This window comes from Xiphophorus couchianus, chromosome 4 (assembly GCF_001444195.1).
Source record: "Xiphophorus couchianus chromosome 4, X_couchianus-1.0, whole genome shotgun sequence".
NCBI lineage: Eukaryota > Metazoa > Chordata > Actinopteri > Cyprinodontiformes > Poeciliidae > Xiphophorus > Xiphophorus couchianus.
The window spans coordinates 12,763,086-12,783,988 of NC_040231.1; the positions used below are offsets into that span (position 1 = coordinate 12,763,086).

Sequence of the window (20,903 nt, forward strand, 5' to 3'; positions counted from 1 at the left end):
CCAAGTTTATAGAAAGCCATCAAGCTCACATATACATAAAATATGACTTTTAGCACCTAAACAGCTCTTTATCTGTGAGCTGCACATGTGGTTTTTGTGTTCAACGTCTGCAGGCTGTTCTTGAGAAAACATCTCAACTCATTATCGCTTTCTTCCCGTGTGAAGAACTACAGCTAAGCTCCCTCAGCACATTCAGGCTAGCTTGGCTCCGCTTAACCGATCCTAGGAAGACGCCGCTGACCGCAGTACCAGGACAGGCCTGCGCTGTGCTCGGTAAGTGCTTGGAAAGAAACATTTCTTCAGTTAAACAGGCGTTTGAAGCAGCTACCGCGTAAAGGCGGGCTGCTTTTATAGCTACTTTGTTTTAATTAACGGAGCAACTAGCATTTGTGTTGGCTAAGCTAACGCGTTAAGGCGGGCTTGGACACTTTTAATATTTTTTGCTGCAATAATTAAATACTCAGACTTATAAAAAACAATCTAGACAAACATCAAGGATTTTACCAGATAATTATTTTTTCAGAAGAGCTCATATCATACAGCAATTTCCTTGTATTCAATTAGAGCGCTGTGATTGGATAAAAAAAAAAATGGCCTGTTTTTCATTGTGCTTCTTTTTGTATCCACTACAAATCTGCCAGTCACAAACAGGAGGATCTGCTTATTTAGAGGAGGTATAAAACTGGGAGTAGATCCCCTCCAAGGAAATCCTGTAATCCATCAGCAAAATGTTCCTCTTCACTTTGGTGCTGGTGGTGCTGTTTCTACCGGAAGGCAAGTTTTTGATTACGATTAATATTATTCTAACATTGCATTATTTAGTGTGATTTCATTATATTTAGATTTTCTCCCATTAAAAATTACAATAATAATCTCTTTTCTACTTTTCTTGTTAAACCTTTCAAAAGTTTTTTTCCCTCTCTGTATTTTGTGCTGATGTGATTCAGCCATTTTGTCTTGGTTAAGAAGAGGATTTTGGCATTTAGAAATAATTTTATATAATAGTTTCCTTCATACTTTATTGACAATAAATGTTCATTTTCTCTTTGTTTTAATTAGCTGACAACCTGAAATGTAAATGTGAATCTGACTCCGATGGAACTTGCGCTAAGGAAACAACTGAATGTCCCTCAGAGGACGATCGTTGTTCAGTAAGAACACAAGTCTATTATTTAGGTACGTATTTGTGAGGTTTCCTGTTGATGATTCTTAGTTTGGGAACTCATCAGTTTAAAATTTGTGTTCTTTAATTACAGGTGGTGCAAAGTCTGAGCACAACTCCAAAGGTTGCATTACGTCTGAACTGTGTATTAGCTTCTCTGTCAGCTATGGAGCTTACAGAATTGTACAAAACACCAAGTGCTGCAGTGAAGATCTCTGCAACGCCCAGATTAACTACACAAAACCTGGTAATTAATTCATTGATTATGTTTTTCAATACTTTGCACAATTTGAATTTGCAGTGCTCACAAACTTTTTTTAACTAACTATAGATTTGGATTAAAAAACAGAATACACTTAGTTTTGTAATTCCAGCTTCATATACATGTTTTAGAAGAAACAAGTTGGTGACAAAAAATTAAAGCTTTTAAGAAAAAATTATAATAATTCTTAATTTCTTTTAAACTGAATAACTATCTCTGTATTTTAGTCTTCACTCCAAATAGAAAAAAGTGCTACAGCTGTGATGAAGAAAACTGCATGAAAACCCTTAAATGTGCAGGGGATGAAAACTACTGCATTGATATAAAAGGTAAAAGGCCAACATGTTTGCATGCTTCATATTTATCATCACAAGAACATTAAGACCAGATACAAATGTGTTACTTGTATCATAACTATTTTCATTTTCGCAGGACATGCAGTAGGAGTAACTTTGGTGTCGAAGGGATGTGCCTCTAAGTTCGTGTGCTCAGGTCATTATTTTTCAGTGTTGAATCCGTCAGGTTCACGGCCCCCTGGAACAAAGATTAGCTGCTGCCGGGGCAACTACTGCAACGGCGCCAGCAGCACCATCAGCCCAGGAAGCAAAAGCAGCGCCAGCAGCACCAGTCCCACCCTGCTGCTCCTGTTGGTGCCTCTGTTGTTTTCTATCTTATTTTCTTAGCTCACAGAAGCTACTGAATTGCTGCCATGTTTTCTTTTTAATCACAATTCATTTTCTAAACCTGTTCTTTTTATTTGATTCTATAGCTTGGTTAGCTAAGCAACATGTTATAATCAACAACATCCTCTATACTTTGTTGTTCTATACTAAAATAATCTTCCTCAATAAACACAATTTTTTTTAATTCTGGGTCCAGTACCGATCTGATTCTAAATGTTTAGTTTTGAAAAAATAAAATGATTTGAAGTTACAGATGTGGAATAAACATGTTTGATTTTCTTTGATTTAATATTAAAACTTGTTTTAATCAAAGAAAAGTTAAAAGCTTTCAGAGCCCAAGATTGTAGAGTTTGAATGGAAAACTAACCAACATGAATGTAAAATTCAACCTGGAGAGACTCAGAGAGAAAGTAGCTGTCTTACTTTCTTAGCTGATAGAAATAATTGCATTGCTACCAGGTTTTCTTTTTATGCATAATTCATTTAATAAATCTGTTTTTTTTCTTTTCATTGATTCTCTATAAATTCACTAAGATAAAACCAAGCAACATTCTGTAAACATCCTCAATACTTCACTGCTGTTGTTCTCTAAAAACAAATCCTGCTGAATAAATGCATTAAAAATAAATCTGTGTACTTTTCTGATTCTAAATGTTTATTTTTGAAACTGATGCAACTGAGGAAGATTGACTGAAATGATTTAAAAACATGAACTGAAAGGCTGGGGGTAAGAGGAGAGAGGGAATAAAATTAGGTGTGAGTGAAGGATTTTTTTAAGATAACTGAATGGCTGTTGCCACATGAATAATTTGCTTTGTCAAAAAACTGCATCCCTCCTCAAACATGAAGAAATAAAGAGTTATGAGTGAAATAGCTTTTTCTACATAATCACCTGTTCTATGAAATAAAGGTAGGAGTTTCATACCAACAGGACAATATTTGGGGAATATCGTCCAGCTTTAACCTTTTACAATCTAAAACTCTCACCACTTTCAAATACATAATGTTTTACATTTACTCAATTTAAATAGATTAATTTATCAAACATGTTTTATCCAAATGTTCAGAGGATCTTTGGACACTAATCCTGTCATTAGTGCATAAGTCCTCTATTTGTGCCAGACATAATCTAATTAAATGCAAACTTGTTTATTGCACTTATTATATAAACACGTCTGGCCAAGTTTTACACCAACGTTTCTCCTGCCTGTGATGGAGGCCAACATTCTCCAGGCAAGTTGATCCACACTATCTGGCTTTGTCCTCAGCTTATTGGTCCAAAGCTTCTGATGATGCACATTTATTTAATTTGTGAAGCATTTTATGTTAAAATGTGTAAAAACTATTATCATTTTCTGTTTGATCTCTTTAATAAACAGAATATTGAATAACTTGCTGTTTCTATACGTTTTGGTTAATTCAAGGTTCAAACTACTAACTAAGGTTAGTAGTTTGTTATAAACAACCAGACTACATGGCAAGATGTAATCATGGAACTGTGCTAATAAATATTCAAACTATATCAGTTTTTCCTGTAAAATCAGATCGTTTTGTTATTTTGGGGATCAAACAGATTATTTGTGCTTAAAGTCACAAATGTCTTGAAATGGCTCTTGGCTCACACCTCTGCTTTATTCTCTAACTGCAGCAAAGTGCTGGAAACTGGTTTCACTGGACACAAGATTTCCTCTTCTGCAAGACTAAAGGACCAACAATGAATCATGTTCATTTAAAAATCTGTGAGCTGTAATCATCAGTCTTTAAAATTAAAGCATAAAGCATAAAATGCACTGTGATGAACCTTGGTGTAAATTCAAACTGGAAGATGCTTTTCTTTTCATCTGCTCAGTCAATCACCTCATCATGCGCCTCCTTCCCATCTCCGCCGATCTCATCTGGGTCGGGCCTGTTAATACTTGAATGGGAGACTGCCTGGGAATACCAGGTGCTGGAAGCTTTTACTGGCTCTTTCGCTAAAATGTGAAAGATGATACTAAAGCAAAAATGTATCACAGCAGAGGTAAGAATACATGTAGAAGTGGTCAGTGGTGAGTTAAACAGTGTGAAAATGCAAAAGTCTTTAGTGCCCCCTGGTGGTGACAAAAGCACCTGATATAGTAATACCAGGTGCGGTAAAATGTAGCCACCACCAGGGGGCACTAACAACTCTTTAACTTTCATACCTCTGACACATGTTCCTTCAATGTTATCTTTCACAAAATATATTTTTGCTAATAAACATTTAGAATCAGATTTTTTTATATATATTTTGGTGTTTGTTTACTAAATTTATAGAGAATCAGCTCAAAGAAAAAGAGCAGACTTATTAAATGAAACATGCTTAAAAAGAAAACATGGCAGCAATGTTGTTGTTTCTATAAGCTACGAACATGAGACAGAAAATAACAGTGACAGCAACAGGACCAGCAGGGGGCGTACTGGCACTGCTGGTCCTGTTGCAGTAGTCGTCCTGGCAACAGCGAAACTGTTCTGCATCTAATAGATCCATCTCCTGCTACATTCACTGTGAAGATGAAAATAAAGTTATGTTGTCAGTAACATGTTTGTTTCTGGTCTTAGCAGGATAAATACTCATTATGTAAAAACATGATATTCTCTTTCCTGATACTGTGATGCAGGAGTTTTCATTCCCTTCACAGTTGAGGGATTTCATGCAGTTTTCTCCTTCAAGGCTGAAGAACTTTTTTCCATTTGGGTTGAACTTCTAGTCTAAAGAACTGCAGAATCATAACAATTTTTTCTTCAAAGTTCTCACTTTTTTTTATTGTCACCAGCTCCTTTCACCCAAAATATCTGCATAGGTATGGAGCTAAATTGGGGCCACAAAGGTTCTTCAGAAGAAAAAAAATGAAACTGGGAAAAACGTTTGAAATTAAAAAATAACATTTGAAACTAAGAAAATATTCAAAACTACTTTTCAGATTTAAGGTATTTTTGAGCTTCAGATATGTCCATTTTTTTCAGATTCAAACTTCTGGCCCTGTTTTGGCCTGGGTGGCTGGACCTCAGATGACAAGGACATGGACTCATGACTGACAGCTGGACAACTGCAGTCATTGTGTTTGAATCTGTAAAAAATAATAATAATAAATCTCTGGAATCAAAAAAACCTTTAAATCTGAAAAGTAGTTTGGAGTATTTCTGTCAGGTTCAAATCTTTTTCTCCTATTGAACAAACTTTATGGCCCCAATTTAACTTCAAATTAGAATCACATGGATGCTAACAGTGGAGCAAAGCTTATGATTTTGAAGCTTACGAAGACTAGTGAGATTTGTTGAGTATCAGTGACGTTAACGTCTGATGAACACGGCCTTTAAGATTCAGGTCACATTTGAAAAGATCGGATACGAATCAAATACACAAGTTGCCTGGGTCGCTTTCGAAAAAATGCGACCTGTATTCAGACTATCAGCTACAGGTCGCATTACAGCAAAAAAAAAAAAAAAAACAGGAAGTGGAAACTGCAGTGCTTATGATAAGCGCAATATGCTTCACTTAGCTCCTTGATATGAAAAATAGGAAGTTGAATTTTGGGTTTAAATTCAAGTTCCTATCGCTATGCAAACCCTCCACATCTTCTGACCTCCTGTATGCAAAAATCTACATATAATTGCTTTGAATTATACTATTATACTCAAAAGCAATCATTGTATGTACACATGCACATAATCACACAAAGAACCGTTGTTCACTTGGAGTTTTCAGGATTTCAACCGGTGATTGTTTTAACTGCAGTTAAATATGAACAAACTGTCTTCAAAAACTCAATAAAGTTCACAGTTTCCTAACGTTGAAGTCCAGAATGAACGTGTTCAAAGCATCCAAGTTTATAGAAAGCCATCAAGCTCACATATACATAAAATATGACTTTTAGCACCTAAACAGCTCTTTATCTGTGAGCTGCACATGTGGTTTTTGTGTTCAACGTCTGCAGGCTGTTCTTGAGAAAACATCTCAACTCATTATCGCTTTCTTCCCGTGTGAAGAACTACAGCTAAGCTCCCTCAGCACATTCAGGCTAGCTTGGCTCCGCTTAACCGATCCTAGGAAGACGCCGCTGACCGCAGTACCAGGACAGGCCTGCGCTGTGCTCGGTAAGTGCTTGGAAAGAAACATTTCTTCAGTTAAACAGGCGTTTGAAGCAGCTACCGCGTAAAGGCGGGCTGCTTTTATAGCTACTTTGTTTTAATTAACGGAGCAACTAGCATTTGTGTTGGCTAAGCTAACGCGTTAAGGCGGGCTTGGACACTTTTAATATTTTTTGCTGCAATAATTAAATACTCAGACTTATAAAAACAATCTAGACAAACATCAAGGATTTTACCAGATAATTATTTTTTCAGAAGAGCTCATATCATACAGCATTTTCCTTGTATTCAATTAGAGCGCTGTGATTGGATAAAAAAAAATGGCCTGTTTTTCATTGTGCTTCTTTTTGCATCCACTACAAATCTGCCAGTCACAAACAGGAGGATCTGCTTATTTAGAGGAGGTATAAAACTGGGAGTAGATCCCCTCCAAGGAAATCCTGTAATCCATCAGCAAAATGTTCCTCTTCACTTTGGTGCTGGTGGTGCTGTTTCTACCGGAAGGCAAGTTTTTGATTACGATTAATATTATTCTAACATTGCATTATTTAGTGTGATTTCATTATATTTAGATTTTCTCCCATTAAAACTTACAATAATAATCTCTTTTCTACTTTTCTTGTTAAACCTTTCAAAAGTTTTCTTCCCTCTCTATTTTGTGCTGATGTGATTCAGCCATTTTGTCTTGGTTAAGAAGAGGATTTTGGCATTTAGAAATAATTTTATATAATAGTTTCCTTCATACTTTATTGACAATAAATGTTCATTTTCTCTTTGTTTTAATTAGCTGACAACCTGAAATGTAAATGTGAACCTAGCCGCTACGGAACTTGCGCTAAGGAAACAACTGAATGTCCCTCAGAGGACGATCGTTGTTCAGTAAGAACACAAGTCTATTATTTAGGTACGTATTTGTGAGGTTTCCTGTTGATGATTCTTAGTTTGGGAACTCATCATTTTAAAATTTGTGTTCTTTAATTACAGGTGGTGCAAAGTCTGAGTACAACTCCAAAGGTTGCATTAGGTCTGATCTGTGTCTTAATTACTCTATCAGCTATGGAGCTTACAGAATTGTACAAAACACCAAGTGCTGCAGTGAAGATCTCTGCAACGCCCAGATTAACTACACAAAACCTAGTAATTAATTCATTGATTATGTTTTTCAATACTTTGCACAATTTGAATTTACAGTGCTCACAAACGTTTTTTAACTAACTATAGATTTGGATTAAAAAACAGAATACACTTAGTTTTGTAATTCCAGCTTCATATACATGTTTTAGGAGAAACAAGTTGGTGACAAAAAATTAAAGCTTTTAAGAAAAAATTATAATAATTCTTAATTTCTTTTAAACTGAATAACTATCTCTGTATTTTAGTCTCCACTCCAAATAGAAAAAAGTGCTACAACTGTGATGAAGAAAACTGCATGAAAACCGTTAAATGTGCAGGGGATGAAAACTACTGCATTAATGTAACAGGTAAAAGGCCAACATGTTTGCATGCTTCATATTTATCATCACAAGAACATTAAGACCAGATACAAATGTGTTACTTGTATCATAACTTTATTTTCATTTTCACAGGATATACACAAGGAGAACGTTTCATAATGAAGGGTTGTGCCTCTAAGTTGGTGTGCTCAGGTCATTTTTCTTCAGTGATGAGTCAGTTTACTTCACGGCCCCCTGGAGCAAAGATTAGCTGCTGCCGGGGCAACTACTGCAACGGCGCCAGCAGCACCATCAGCCCAGGAAGCAAAAGCAGCGCCAGCAGCACCAGTCCCACCCTGCTGCTCCTGTTGGTGCCTCTGTTGTTTTCTAACTTTTTTTCTTAGCTCACAGAAGCTACTGAATTGCTGCCATGTTTTCTTTTTAATCACAATTCATTTTCTAAACCTGTTCTTTTTATTTGATTCTATAGCTTGGTTAGCTAAGCAACATGTTATAATCAACAACATCCTCTATACTTTGTTGTTCTATACTAAAATAATCTTCCTCAATAAACACAATTTTTTTTAATTCTGGGTCCAGTACCGATCTGATTCTAAATGTTTAGTTTTGAAAAAACAAAATGACTTGATGTTATAGATGTGGAATAAACATGTTTGATTTTCTTTGATTTAACATTAAAACTTGTTTTAATCAAAGAAAAGTTAAAAGCTTTCAGAGCCCAAGATTGTAGAGTTTGAATGGAAAACTAACCAACATGAATGTAAAATTCAACCTGGAGAGACTCAGAGAGAAAGTAGCTGTCTTACTTTCTTAGCTGATAGAAATAATTGCATTGCTACCAGGTTTTCTTTTTATGCATAATTCATTTAATAAATCTGTTTTTTCTTTTCATTGATTCTCTATAAATTCCATCCATCCATCCATCCATCTTCTTCCGCTTATCCGAGGTCGGGTCGCGGGGGTAGCAGCTTCAGAAGGGAGGCCCAGACTTCCCTCTCCCCAGCCACTTCTTCCAGCTCCTCCGGGGGAATCCCGAGGCGTTCCCAGGCCAGCCGAGAGACATAGTCCCTCCAGCGTGTCCTGGGTCTTCCCCGGGGCCTCCTCCCGGTGGGACGTGCCCGGAACACCTCACCAGGGAGGCGTCCAGGAGGCATCCTGACCAGATGCCCAAGCCACCTCAACTGGCTCCTCTCGATGTGAAGGAGCAGCGGCTCTACTCTGAGTCCCTCCCGGATGACTGAGCTTCTCACCCTATCTCTAAGGGAGAGCCCAGCCACCCTACGGAGAAAACCCATTTCGGCCGCTTGTATCCGCGATCTCGTTCTTTCGGTCATGACCCAAAGCTCATGACCATAGATGAGGGTGGGAACGTAGATCGACCGGTAAATCGAGAGCTTCGCTTTTTGGCTCAGCTCTCTCTTCACCACGACGGACCGGTACAGCGCCCGCTTGACAGCAGACGCTGCGCCAATCCGCCTGTCGATCTCCCGCTCCCTTCTTCCCCCATTCGTGAACAAGATCCCGAGATACTTAAACTCCTCCACTTGGGGCAGGACACCCCCCCTGACCCGGAGAAGGCACTCTACCCTTTTCCGGCTCAAGACCATGGCCTTGGATTTGGAGGCACTGATCCCCATCCCGGCCGCTTCACACTCGGCTGCGAACCGATCCAGCGAGAGCTGCAGATCACGATCTGATGAAGCCAAAAGGACCACATCGTCTGCGAAAAGCAGAGATGAGATCCTGAGGCCACCAAATCGGATCCCCTCAACACCTTGGCTGCGCCTAGAAATTCTGTCCATGAAAGTGATGAACAGAATCGGTGACAAAGGGCAGCCCTGGCGGAGTCCAACTCTCACCGGAAACGAGCCCGACTTACTGCCGGCAATGCGGACCAGACTCTGACACCGGTCATACAGGGACCTGACAGCCCGTATCAAAGGGCCCGGTACCCCATACTCCCGGAGAACCCCCCACAGGGCTCCCCGAGGGACACGGTCGAACGCCTTCTCCAAGTCCACAAAACACATGTAGACTGGTTGGGCGAACTCCCATGCACCCTCCAGGACCCTGCTGAGGGTGTAGAGCTGGTCCAGTGTTCCACGACCAGGATGAAAACCACACTGCTCTTCCTGAATCCGAGGTTCGACTATCCGACGGACCCTCCTCTCCAGGACCCCTGAATAGACCTTGCCAGGGAGGCTTAAGAGTGTGACCCCTCTATAATTGGAGCACACCCTCCGGTCCCCCTTTTTGAACAGGGGGACCACCACCCCAGTCTGCCAGTCCAGGGGAACTGCCCCCGATGTCCATGCGATATTGCAGAGTCGCGTCAACCAACACAACCCTACAACATCCAGAGCCTTAAGGAACTCCGGGCGGATCTCATCCACCCCCGGGGCCTTGCCACCGAGGAGCTTTTTAACCACCTCGGCGACCTCGCCCCCAGAGATTGGAGAGCCCAACCCAGAGTCCCCAGGCTCCGCTTCCTCAGTGGAAGGCATGTTGGTGGGATTGAGGAGGTCTTCGAAGTACTCTGCCCACCGGCCCACAACGTCCCGAGTAGAGGTCAGCAGCACACCATCCCCACTATAAACAGTGTTGGTGCTGCACCGCTTCCCCCCCCGAGACGCCGGATGGTGGACCAGAATCGCCTCGAAGCCGTGCGGAAGTCTTTCTCCATGGCCTCTCCAAACTCCTCCCACACCCGAGTTTTTGCCTCAGCAACCGCCCGAGCCGCGGTCTCTATAAATTCACTAAGATAAAACCAAGCAACATTCTGTAAACATCCTCAATACTTCACTGCTGTTGTTCTCTAAAAACAAATCCTGTTGAATAAATGCATTAAAAAATAATTCTGTGTACTTTTCTGATTCTAAATGTTTATTTTTGAAACTGATGCAACTGAGGAAGATTGACTGAAATGATTTAAAAACATGAACTGAAAGGCTGGGGGTAAAAGGAGAGAGGGAATAAAATTAGGTGTGAGTGAAGGATTTTTTTAAGATAACTGAATGGCTGTTGCCACATGAATAATTTGCTTTGTCAAAAAATGCATCCCTCCTCAAACATGAAGAAATAAAGAGTTATGAGTGAAATAGCTTTTTCTACATAATCACCTGTTCTATGAAATAAAGGTAGGAGTTTCATACCAACAGGACAATATTTGGGGAATATCGTCCAGCTTTAACCTTTTACAATCTAAAACTCTCACCACTTTCAAATACATAATGTTTTACATTTACTCAATTTAAATAGATTAATTTATCAAACATGTTTTATCCAAATGTTCAGAGGATCTTTGGACACTAATCCTGTCATTAGTGCATAAGTCCTCTATTTGTGCCAGACATAATCTAATTAAATGCAAACTTGTTTATTGCACTTATTATATAAACACGTCTGGCCAAGTTTTACACCAACGTTTCTCCTGCCTGTGATGGAGGCCAACATTCTCCAGGCAAGTTGATCCACACTATCTGGCTTTGTCCTCAGCTTATTGGTCCAAAGCTTCTGATGATGCACATTTATTTAATTTGTGAAGCATTTTATGTTAAAATGTGTAAAAACTATTATCATTTTCTGTTTGATCTCTTTAATTAAACAGAATATTGAATAACTTGCTGTTTCTATACGTTTTGGTTAGTTCAAGGTTCAAACTACTAACTAAGGTTAGTAGTTTGTTATAAACAACCAGACTACATGGCAAGATGTAATCATGGAACTGTGCTAATAAATATTCAAACTATATCAGTTTTTCCTGTAAAATCAGATCGTTTTGTTATTTTGGGGATCAAACAGATTATTTGTGCTTAAAGTCACAAATGTCTTGAAATGGCTCTTGGCTCACACCTCTGCTTTATTCTCTAACTGCAGCAAAGTGCTGGAAACTGGTTTCACTGGACACAAGATTTCCTCTTCTGCAAGACTAAAGGACCAACAATGAATCATGTTCATTTAAAAATCTGTGAGCTGTAATCATCAGTCTTTAAAATTAAAGCATAAAGCATAAAATGCACTGTGATGAACCTTGGTGTAAATTCAAACTGGAAGATGCTTTTCTTTTCATCTGCTCAGTCAATCACCTCATCATGCGCCTCCTTCCCATCTCCGCCGATCTCGTCTGGGTCGGGCCTGTTAATACTTGAATGGGAGACTGCCTGGGAATACCAGGTGCTGGAAGCTTTTACTGGCTCTTTCGCTAAAATGTGAAAGATGATACTAAAGCAAAAATGTATCACAGCAGAGGTAAGAATACATGTAGAAGTGGTCAGTGGTGAGTTAAACAGTGTGAAAATGCAAAAGTCTTTAGTGCCCCCTGGTGGTGACAAAAGCACCTGATATAGTAATACCAGGTGCGGTAAGATGTAGCCACCACCAGGGGGCACTAACAACTCTTTAACTCCACATTTTCACACTTTATAAATTCGGCACAGATCAAAAACTTCTGCGTTTATTCATACCTCTGACACATGTTGCTTCAATGTTATCTTTCACAAAATATATTTTTGCTAATAAATCAATCAATCAATCAATCTTTATTTCAGACACAAAAGAGGTCCATAGTAAAACAAAAAGAAAAGAAAAGAAAAAAAACAAACAAAAAGAAACATGACAGTCACTGAGCCACAAATAAATGATGACGCCAATGTTTCCACAATCTTGAGAAAAATCTCGCTGTACTAAAAACAGGGTTTACTAAAATTGCTATTATATTATTGTATGACACGGGTAATCTACACATACATTTATAGCCTACATGAGATTCCTGAGCGCAGCTGCACATGTGGGAACAGCGTTATGTGCAAACATGTGGCTGGCACTGCTCCATCTAGGCACTTTGAGTAGGAGCCTCAGGCCATCATTGTATGCCACATAAAGTTTGTGCAGGCTACTTTTTTTTATATCTTCGCCATAGATGGGCTGTGTAAAATGAAGTACAAAAAACTTTAAAAAGAGCTACCTTCACAGAGGATGAACACATACCAAACTTTCTGATCAAAATATTAGCCTGTGCATACATCATGCAATACTGCCTACAAATGTCACGATCATCAGATAGGTCATCAGTTATGTAATGTCCCAGATATTTAATTTCATTGCATATATTGAGGACAATGCCAGATAAAGAGAAGTCAGGGGTTATCAGATGCTTATCTGCTCTACTTCTAACAATCATGACATTGCTTTTCTTAGCGTTATATTTGACATCAAAATCACATCCATATTGGGAGCAGACCCTTAGTAATTGTTGAAGGCCAACTAAATAAACATTTAGAATCAGATTTTTTATATATATATTTTGGTGTTTGTTTACTAAATTTATAGAGAATGAGCTCAAAGAAAAAGAGCAGACTTATTAAATGAAAAAGAAAACATGGCAGCAATGTTGTTGTTTCTATAAGCTACGAACATGAGACAGAAAATAACAGTGACAGCAATAGGACCAGCAGGGGGCGTACTGGCACTGCTGGTCGTGTTGCAGTAGTCGCCCTGGCAACAGCTAAACTGTTCTGCATCTAATTATTAGATTCACATGTGTCAAACTCAAGGCCCGCGGGCCACATGTGGCCCGCTACGTCATTTTATGTGGCCCTCTCCCCCCCACCACCGTTTTACAACCCCATTGATTGACTTAAAATAGGTTTTGAGCTAGAATTGACTACAAACTACATCTCCCATAATGCCTTCCGATGGTTACCAGCCAACATTACGGCTTCTCGCCTTTAGAGTGCAGCAGAGTCACCTCAAGCTGATTATTAATTTTCCCAGTGAATAAAACATCGACAAGCTAACAAGCTGAAGAGCGAAGTTCCGTGATGTTTCAATCGAGGACTTTTACCGTCTCCTGTCCCCTGATTTGATGCCACAGCTTCGACTCCATGCAGCTCGTGTTTTGTCCATGTTTGGAAGCACCTATCTGTGCGAACAGATGTTTTCAATAATGAATTTAATCAAGACCAAGACCAGATCGCGCATTACTGACGAAAACCTACATGCCGTTTTGCGGATCGCCACAACACAAGAACTAAAACCAGACATGACAACTGACCAGGGGAAAACGGTGCCAGACATCCGGCCAGAAAACATTGGTAAGCACGAACAAACTAAATTTAAATAGAATTAATGTAAAACCAAAACTCAGTATACTGGAATATAGTGATGGTGAGATGAAGCCTCATGAGGCATTGAACCACTTGAGCCAACTGGTTCGAGAAAGGGTTCATTTCTTGAGGCTTCATGTGCACACAAAACCACCTACTGGCCAGGTGTATAATCACAGCCAGCTGTATCTTAACACGTGTGATGCATTGTATTTTTGTCTATTATGGCTCTTGAGAATAACTTCACAAAAGGTGTAGGACGAAATCATTTGTCTACATAAATTATGTATACACATATGTGTATAATAAAATATTGTTTGAATGTATTCTCTGTGTGTAATTATTCCCAAAATAGTCATGTGTCATGTGATATGGCATGTTGTGTAATAATGTTTTTCTGTGACTCTAGAAAAATGGCCTGGGCTTAATCAGGCAGAGGACAGTGAAAGTGCTTGTGGAACTAGGGAGGGGGTAGTGAATAGGCTAATGCTTGTGTAACTTGGATGATTTCATGCATTTTTATTAAGAAACAACAATTTCTCCACAGTTTTTGGTTTCAAACGATTTCTCTTTTTTGACACTACATGGATGAGGTGTTATTATTGTACCCCAACTCCTTGGAGCACAATAAACACCTCACCTTTACAGAAAATAAGAAACAGTGAAAAATACAGTTCCTCATAAGCAAACCTAATGCATCTGCAAATGTTCAGTTCACCTTACCTTGTTAGGGCTTATCAAATCAAAATGTTCCCACATAGGGGAAATCCTCCTCTTTCTCGCCGGCTCCATCCTACTCCTATCCTGTCCTCGGGCTCCTAAATCTCCTATCTGTCTATCTTTCTCCTAAACTCTCCAAACACCAAACTAACTGTCTCAAACTAAATAACCACTATCCAAACTCTGCTATCCAAACTATCAAAACTCTATCTACTCTCTCAACTGACCGCAACTCGCCTACAACAACCCACATTTTGAATGGAGCCTGTGGGGTTTCTAAAGCTGTCAAACCCCGCGCCAAACTCTGAGCCACTTCCCGAAGCAGTCACGTGGTACAGCCAGGCAGCGAGGCTTCGGACGTCATCGTTTTCGGCTCCTCCCCTAAATGAAGCACGCTTCGATACGCGCTTTACGGAAACGCCCCCTCCATTACTCGACACACGCCTCGAAGCCTCGGCACATCACGTAACATCACTACTGGAATATGTTTAATAGTTTATTGATTTTGCTTGTGTTTTGTATTTATTTACAGAACACAACACAATGAGGATGTGTGTGAGTTGGTGACAGGGTGAAGAGGGATCAGCTTTGTGTTCAAGGACAGGCAACATCACCTAATTGTTTTGTTCTTATGTGAAATACATGTTCGTTATGTAATAAATAACGAAAAGGTTTTGTGAATGAAGTTGAGAGTTAATATCAAAACTTGTTTTTAGTCTTTGTCTGCTTATCTTTAAAGCAGACAAAGATTAATTTTCCCAGCGAATAAAACTGAAACATCGACAAGCTAACAAGCTAAAGAGCGAAGTTTAGCTGAGCAGATTAAAAATACTGAGCATATTTTTAAAGTGCTCAGTTTAAAAATATTGTAATTTTTAAACTAAGCAGTAATTTTACATCCATGCAAACTCAAATGTAATATTTAAAACTTGAATACATAAAATCAGTTATTTAACAATATGAGGTGTTGTTTAATTTATTTTTAACATTGTATTTTCATACATTTATGCTAGGGTTGCCCAAGTCTAGTTTTCCAGACCTATCACTCTGCAACTTTAGATGCGTTCTTTCTCTAACACACCTGGATCATTGACTCATTCATAGGCCTCTACAGAACTGAGTTGCTGCTAATGAGGGAAGTCAACTTTTTGTCCGGCGAATGTTTTAGCAGGGACGCATCTAAAAGTTGCAGTCTGGAGGACTGCACTTGGGCATTCCTGATTTATACCGTCAATGTCGCCCGTTGAGGGTGGCCAATATGCTGAAGTGGCCCTTGGTGAAATTGAGTTTGACACCCCTGATCTAATAGATCCATCTCCTGCTGCATTCACTGTGAAGATGAAAATAAAGTTATGTTGTCAGTAACATGTTTGTTTCTGGTCTTAGCAGGATAAATACTCATTATGTAAAAACATGATATTCTCTTTCCTGATACTGTGATGCAGGAGTTTTCATTCCCTTCACAGTTGAGGGATTTCATGCAGTTTTCTCCTTCACAGCTGAAGAACTTTTTTCCATTTGGGTTGAACTTCTAGTCTAAAGAACTGCAGAATCATAACAATTTTTTCTTCAAAGCTCTCACTTTTTTTTATTGTCACCAGCTTGTTTCACCCAAAATATCTGCATAGGTATGGAGCTAAATTGGGACCACAAAGGTTCTTCAGAAGAAAAAAAATTGAAACTGGGAAAAACGTTTGAAATTAAAAAATAACATTTGAAACTAAGAAAATATTCAAAACTACTTTTCAGATTTAAGGTATTTTTGAGCTTCAGATATGTCCATTTTTTTCAGATTCAAACTTCTGGCCCTGTTTTGGCCTGGGTGGCTGGACCTCAGATGACAAGGACATGGACTCATGACTGACAGCTGGACAACTGCAGTCATTGTGTTTGAATCTGTAAAAAAAAAAAAAAAATCTCTGGAATCAAAAAAAAACTTTAAATCTGAAAAGTAGTTTGGAGTATTTCTGTCAGGTTCAAATCTTTTTCTCCTATTGAACAAACTTTATGGCCCCAATTTAACTTCAAATTAGAATCACATGGATGCTAACAGTGGAGCAAAGCTTATGATTTTGAAGCTTACGAAGACTAGTGAGATTTGTTGAGTATCAGTGACGTTAACGTCTGATGAACACGGCCTTTAAGATTCAGGTCACATTTGAAAAGATCGGATACGAATCAAATACACAAGTTGCCTGGGTCGCTTTCGAAAAAATGCGACCTGTATTCAGACTATCAGCTACAGGTCGCATTACAGCAAAAAAAAAAAAAAAAACCAGGAAGCGGAAACTGCAGTGCTTATGATAAGCGTAATATGCTTCACTTAGCTCCTTGATATGAAAAATAGGAAGTTGAATTTTGGGTTTAAATTCAAGTTCCTATCGCTATGCAAACCCTCCACATCTTCTGACCTCCTGTATGCAAAAATCTACATATAATTGCTTTGAATTATACTATTATACTCAAAAGCAATCATTGTATGTACACATGCACATAATCACACAAAGAACCGTTGTTCACTTGGAGTTTTCAGGATTTCAACCGGTGATTGTTTTAACTGCAGTTAAATATGAACAAACTGTCTTCAAAAACTAATAAAGTTCACAGTTTCCTAACGTTGAAGTCCAGAATGAACGTGTTCAAAGCATCCAAGTTTATAGAAAGCCATCAAGCTCACATATACATAAAATATGACTTTTAGCACCTAAACAGCTCTTTATCTGTGAGCTGCACATGTGGTTTTTGTGTTCAACGTCTGCAGGCTGTTCTTGAGAAAACATCTCAACTCATTATCGCTTTCTTCCCGTGTGAAGAACTACAGCTAAGCTCCCTCAGCACATTCAGGCTAGCTTGGCTCCGCTTAACCGATCCTAGGAAGACGCCGCTGACCGCAGTACCAGGACAGGCCTGCGCTGTGCTCGGTAAGTGCTTGGAAAGAAACATTTCTTCAGTTAAACAGGCGTTTGAAGCAGCTACCGCGTAAAGGCGGGCTGCTTTTATAGCTACTTTGTTTTAATTAACGGAGCAACTAGCATTTGTGTTGGCTAAGCTAACGCGTTAAGGCGGGCTTGGACACTTTTAATATTTTTTGCTGCAATAATTAAATACTCAGACTTATAAAAACAATCTAGACAAACATCAAGGATTTTACCAGATAATTATTTTTTCAGAAGAGCTCATATCATACAGCATTTTCCTTGTATTCAATTAGAGCGCTGTGATTGGATAAAAAAAAAAATGGCCTGTTTTTCATTGTGCTTCTTTTTGTATCCACTACAAATCTGCCAGTCACAAACAGGAGGATCTGCTTATTTAGAGGAGGTATAAAACTGGGAGTAGATCCCCTCCAAGGAAATCCTGTAATCCATCAGCAAAATGTTCCTCTTCACTTTGGTGCTGGTGGTGCTGTTTCTACCGGAAGGCAAGTTTTTGATTACGATTAATATTATTCTAACATTGCATTATTTAGTGTGATTTCATTATATTTAGATTTTCTCCCATTAAAACTTACAATAATAATCTCTTTTCTACTTTTCTTGTTAAACCTTTCAAAAGTTTTTTTCCCTCTCTGTATTTTGTGCTGATGTGATTCAGCCATTTTGTCTTGGTTAAGAAGAGGATTTTGGCATTTAGAAATAATTCTATATAATAGTTTCCTTCATACTTTTGTTGACAATAAATGTTCATTTTCTCTTTGTTTTAATTAGCTGACAACCTGAAATGTAAATGTGAACCTGACCAATATGGAACTTGCGCTAAGGAAACAACTGAATGTCCCTCAGAGGACGATCGTTGTTCAGTAAGAACACAAGTCTTTTATTTAGGTACGTATTTGTGAGGTTTCCTGTTGATGATTCTTAGTTTGGGAACTCATCAGTTTAAAATTTGTGTTCTTTAATTACAGGTGGTTCAAAGTCTGAGCGGAACTCCAAAGATTGCTTTATGTTTGATCTGTGTCTTAATTACTCTATCAGCTATGGAGATTACAGAATTGTACAAAACAGCAAGTGCTGCAGTGAAGATCTCTGCAACGCCCAGATTAACTACACAAAACTTGGTAATTAATTCATTGATTATGTTTTTCAATACTTTGCACAATTTGAATTTACAGTGCTCACAAACGTTTTTTAACTAACTATAGATATGGATTAAAAAACAGAATACACTTAGTTTTGTAATTCCAGCTTCATATACATGTTTTAGGAGAAACAAGTTGGTGACAAAAAATTAAAGCTTTTAAGAAAAAATTATAATAATTCTTAATTTCTTTTAAACTGAATAACTATCTCTGTATTTTAGTCTCCACTCCAAATAGAAAAAAGTGCTACAACTGTGATGAAGAAAACTGCATGAAAACCGTTAAATGTGCAGGGGATGAAAACTACTGCGTTAATGTAACAGGTAAAAGGCCAACATGTTTGCATGCTTCATATTTATCATCACAAGAACATTAAGACCAGATACAAATGTGTTACTTGTATCATAACTTTATTTTCATTTTCACAGGATATACACAAGGAGAACGTTTCATAATGAAGGGATGTGCCTCTAAGTTGGTGTGCTCAGATCATTTTTCTTTAGTGATGAGTCAATTTACTACACGGCCCCCTGTAGCAAAGATTAGCTGCTGCCGGGGCAACTACTGCAACGGCGCCAGCAGCACCATCAGCCCAGGAAGCAAAAGCAGCGCCAGCAGCACCAGTCCCACCCTGCTGCTCCTGTTGGTGCCTCTGTTGTTTTCTATCTTATTTTCTTAGCTCACAGAAGCTACTGAATTGCTGCCATGTTTTCTTTTTAATCACAATTCATTTTCTAAACCTGTTCTTTTTATTTGATTCTATAGCTTGGTTAGCTAAGCAACATGTTATAATCAACAACATCCTCTATACTTTGTTGTTCTATACTAAAATAATCTTCCTCAATAAACACAATTTTTTTTAATTCTGGGTCCAGTACCGATCTGATTCTAAATGTTTAGTTTTGAAAAAACAAAATGATTTGAAGTTACAGATGTGGAATAAACATGTTTGATTTTCTTTGATTTAATATTAAAACTTGTTTTAATCAAAGAAAAGTTAAAAGCTTTCAGAGCCCAAGATTGTAGAGTTTGAATGGAAAACTAACCAACATGAATGTAAAATTCAACCTGGAGAGACTCAGAGAGAAAGTAGCTGTCTTACTTTCTTAGCTGATAGAAATAATTGCATTGCTACCAGGTTTTCTTTTTATGCATAATTCATTTAATCTGTTTTTTTTCTTTTCATTGATTCTCTATAAATTCACTAAGATAAAACCAAGCAACATTCTGTAAACATCCTCAATACTTCACTGCTGTTGTTCTCTAAAAACAAATCCTGCTGAATAAATGCATTAAAAAATAATTCTGTGTACTTTTCTGATTCTAAATGTTTATTTTTGAAACTGATGCAACTGAGGAAGATTGACTGAAATGATTTAAAAACATGAACTGAAAGGCTGGGGGTAAAAGGAGAGAGGGAATAAAATTAGGTGTGAGTGAAGGATTTTTTTAAGATAACTGAATGGCTGTTGCCACATGAATAATTTGCTTTGTCAAAAAACTGCATCCCTCCTCAAACATGAAGAAATAAAGAGTTATGAGTGAAATAGCTTTTTCTACATAATCACCTGTTCTATGAAATAAAGGTAGGAGTTTCATACCAACAGGACAATATTTGGGGAATATCGTCCAGCTTTAACCTTTTACAATCTAAAACTCTCACCACTTTCAAATACATAATGTTTTACATTTACTCAATTTAAATAGATTAATTTATCAAACATGTTTTATCCAAATGTTCAGAGGATCTTTGGACACTAATCCTGTCATTAGTGCATAAGTCCTCTATTTGTGCCAGACATAATCTAATTAAATGCAAACTTGTTTATTGCACTTATTATATAAACACGTCTGGCCAAGTTTTACACCAACGTTTCTCCTGCCTGTGATGGAGGCCAACATTCTCCAGGCAAGTTGATCCACACTATCTGGCTTTGTCCTCAGCTTATTGGTCCAAAGCTTCTGATGATGCACATTTATTTAATTTGTGAAGCATTTTATGTTAAAATGTGTAAAAACTATTATCATTTTCTGTTTGATCTCTTTAATAAACAGAATATTGAATAACTTGCTGTTTCTATACGTTTTGGTTAATTCAAGGTTCAAACTACTAACTAAGGTTAGTAGTTTGTTATAAACAACCAGACTACATGGCAAGATGTAATCATGGAACTGTGCTAATAAATATTCAAACTATATCAGTTTTTCCTGTAAAATCAGATCGTTTTGTTATTTTGGGGATCAAACAGATTATTTGTGCTTAAAGTCACAAATGGCTTGAAATGGCTCTTGGCTCACACCTCTGCTTTATTCTCTAACTGCAGCAAAGT

General features: G+C 38.2%; 2 protein-coding genes across 6 annotated transcripts; both read left to right on the plus strand.

The window, feature by feature from the left end:
* On the plus strand, positions 1–8,236 carry LOC114143505 (phospholipase A2 inhibitor and Ly6/PLAUR domain-containing protein-like). Of its 4 annotated transcripts, none has more exons than XM_028015592.1 (6): positions 1–273; positions 670–774; positions 1,060–1,176; positions 1,257–1,409; positions 7,597–7,698; positions 7,804–8,236. In XM_028015592.1, the coding sequence occupies exons 2-6, from the start codon at positions 729–731 to the stop codon at positions 8,052–8,054; spliced, it is 669 nt and encodes a 222-aa protein (XP_027871393.1). In that variant the 5' UTR covers positions 1–273; positions 670–728; the 3' UTR covers positions 8,055–8,236. The 4 variants fall into 4 exon arrangements, with proteins under 4 accessions (XP_027871393.1, XP_027871390.1, XP_027871394.1 ...); XM_028015589.1 differs by having other exon boundaries at positions 3–273; positions 642–774; XM_028015593.1 differs by lacking the exons at positions 1–273; positions 670–774; positions 1,060–1,176; positions 1,257–1,409 and adding exons at positions 5,818–6,223; positions 6,617–6,721; positions 7,005–7,121; positions 7,202–7,354.
* Positions 8,237–17,124: 8,888 nt separating this feature from the next.
* Positions 17,125–19,876, plus strand: LOC114143506 (phospholipase A2 inhibitor and Ly6/PLAUR domain-containing protein-like). Of its 2 annotated transcripts, none has more exons than XM_028015595.1 (6): positions 17,125–17,416; positions 17,812–17,916; positions 18,203–18,319; positions 18,400–18,552; positions 18,795–18,896; positions 19,002–19,876. In XM_028015595.1, exons 2-6 carry the CDS (start codon positions 17,871–17,873, stop codon positions 19,250–19,252), a joined length of 669 nt encoding a protein of 222 aa, XP_027871396.1. In that variant the 5' UTR covers positions 17,125–17,416; positions 17,812–17,870; the 3' UTR covers positions 19,253–19,876. The 2 variants fall into 2 exon arrangements, with proteins under 2 accessions (XP_027871396.1, XP_027871395.1); XM_028015594.1 differs by having other exon boundaries at positions 17,127–17,416; positions 17,784–17,916.
* The last annotated feature ends 1,027 nt before the right edge of the window (positions 19,877–20,903 follow it).

What these genes read in the sequence shown, in the direction of transcription:
- LOC114143506 (XM_028015595.1), top strand. Translation starts at nt 17,871, where the DNA reads ATGTTCCTCTTCACTTTGGTGCTGGTGGTGCTGTTTCTACCGGAAG. An exon ending in AACACAAGTCTTTTATTTAG is followed by an intron (nt 18,320 to 18,399) that starts GTACGTATTTGT and finishes CTTTAATTACAG; the next exon opens with GTGGTTCAAAGTCTGAGCGG. An exon ending in CTACTGCGTTAATGTAACAG is followed by an intron (nt 18,897 to 19,001) that starts GTAAAAGGCCAA and finishes TCATTTTCACAG; the next exon opens with GATATACACAAGGAGAACGT.
- LOC114143505 (XM_028015592.1), top strand. Translation starts at nt 729, where the DNA reads ATGTTCCTCTTCACTTTGGTGCTGGTGGTGCTGTTTCTACCGGAAG. An exon ending in AACACAAGTCTATTATTTAG is followed by an intron (nt 1,177 to 1,256) that starts GTACGTATTTGT and finishes CTTTAATTACAG; the next exon opens with GTGGTGCAAAGTCTGAGCAC. An exon ending in GATTAACTACACAAAACCTG is followed by an intron (nt 1,410 to 7,596) that starts GTAATTAATTCA and finishes TCTGTATTTTAG; the next exon opens with TCTCCACTCCAAATAGAAAA.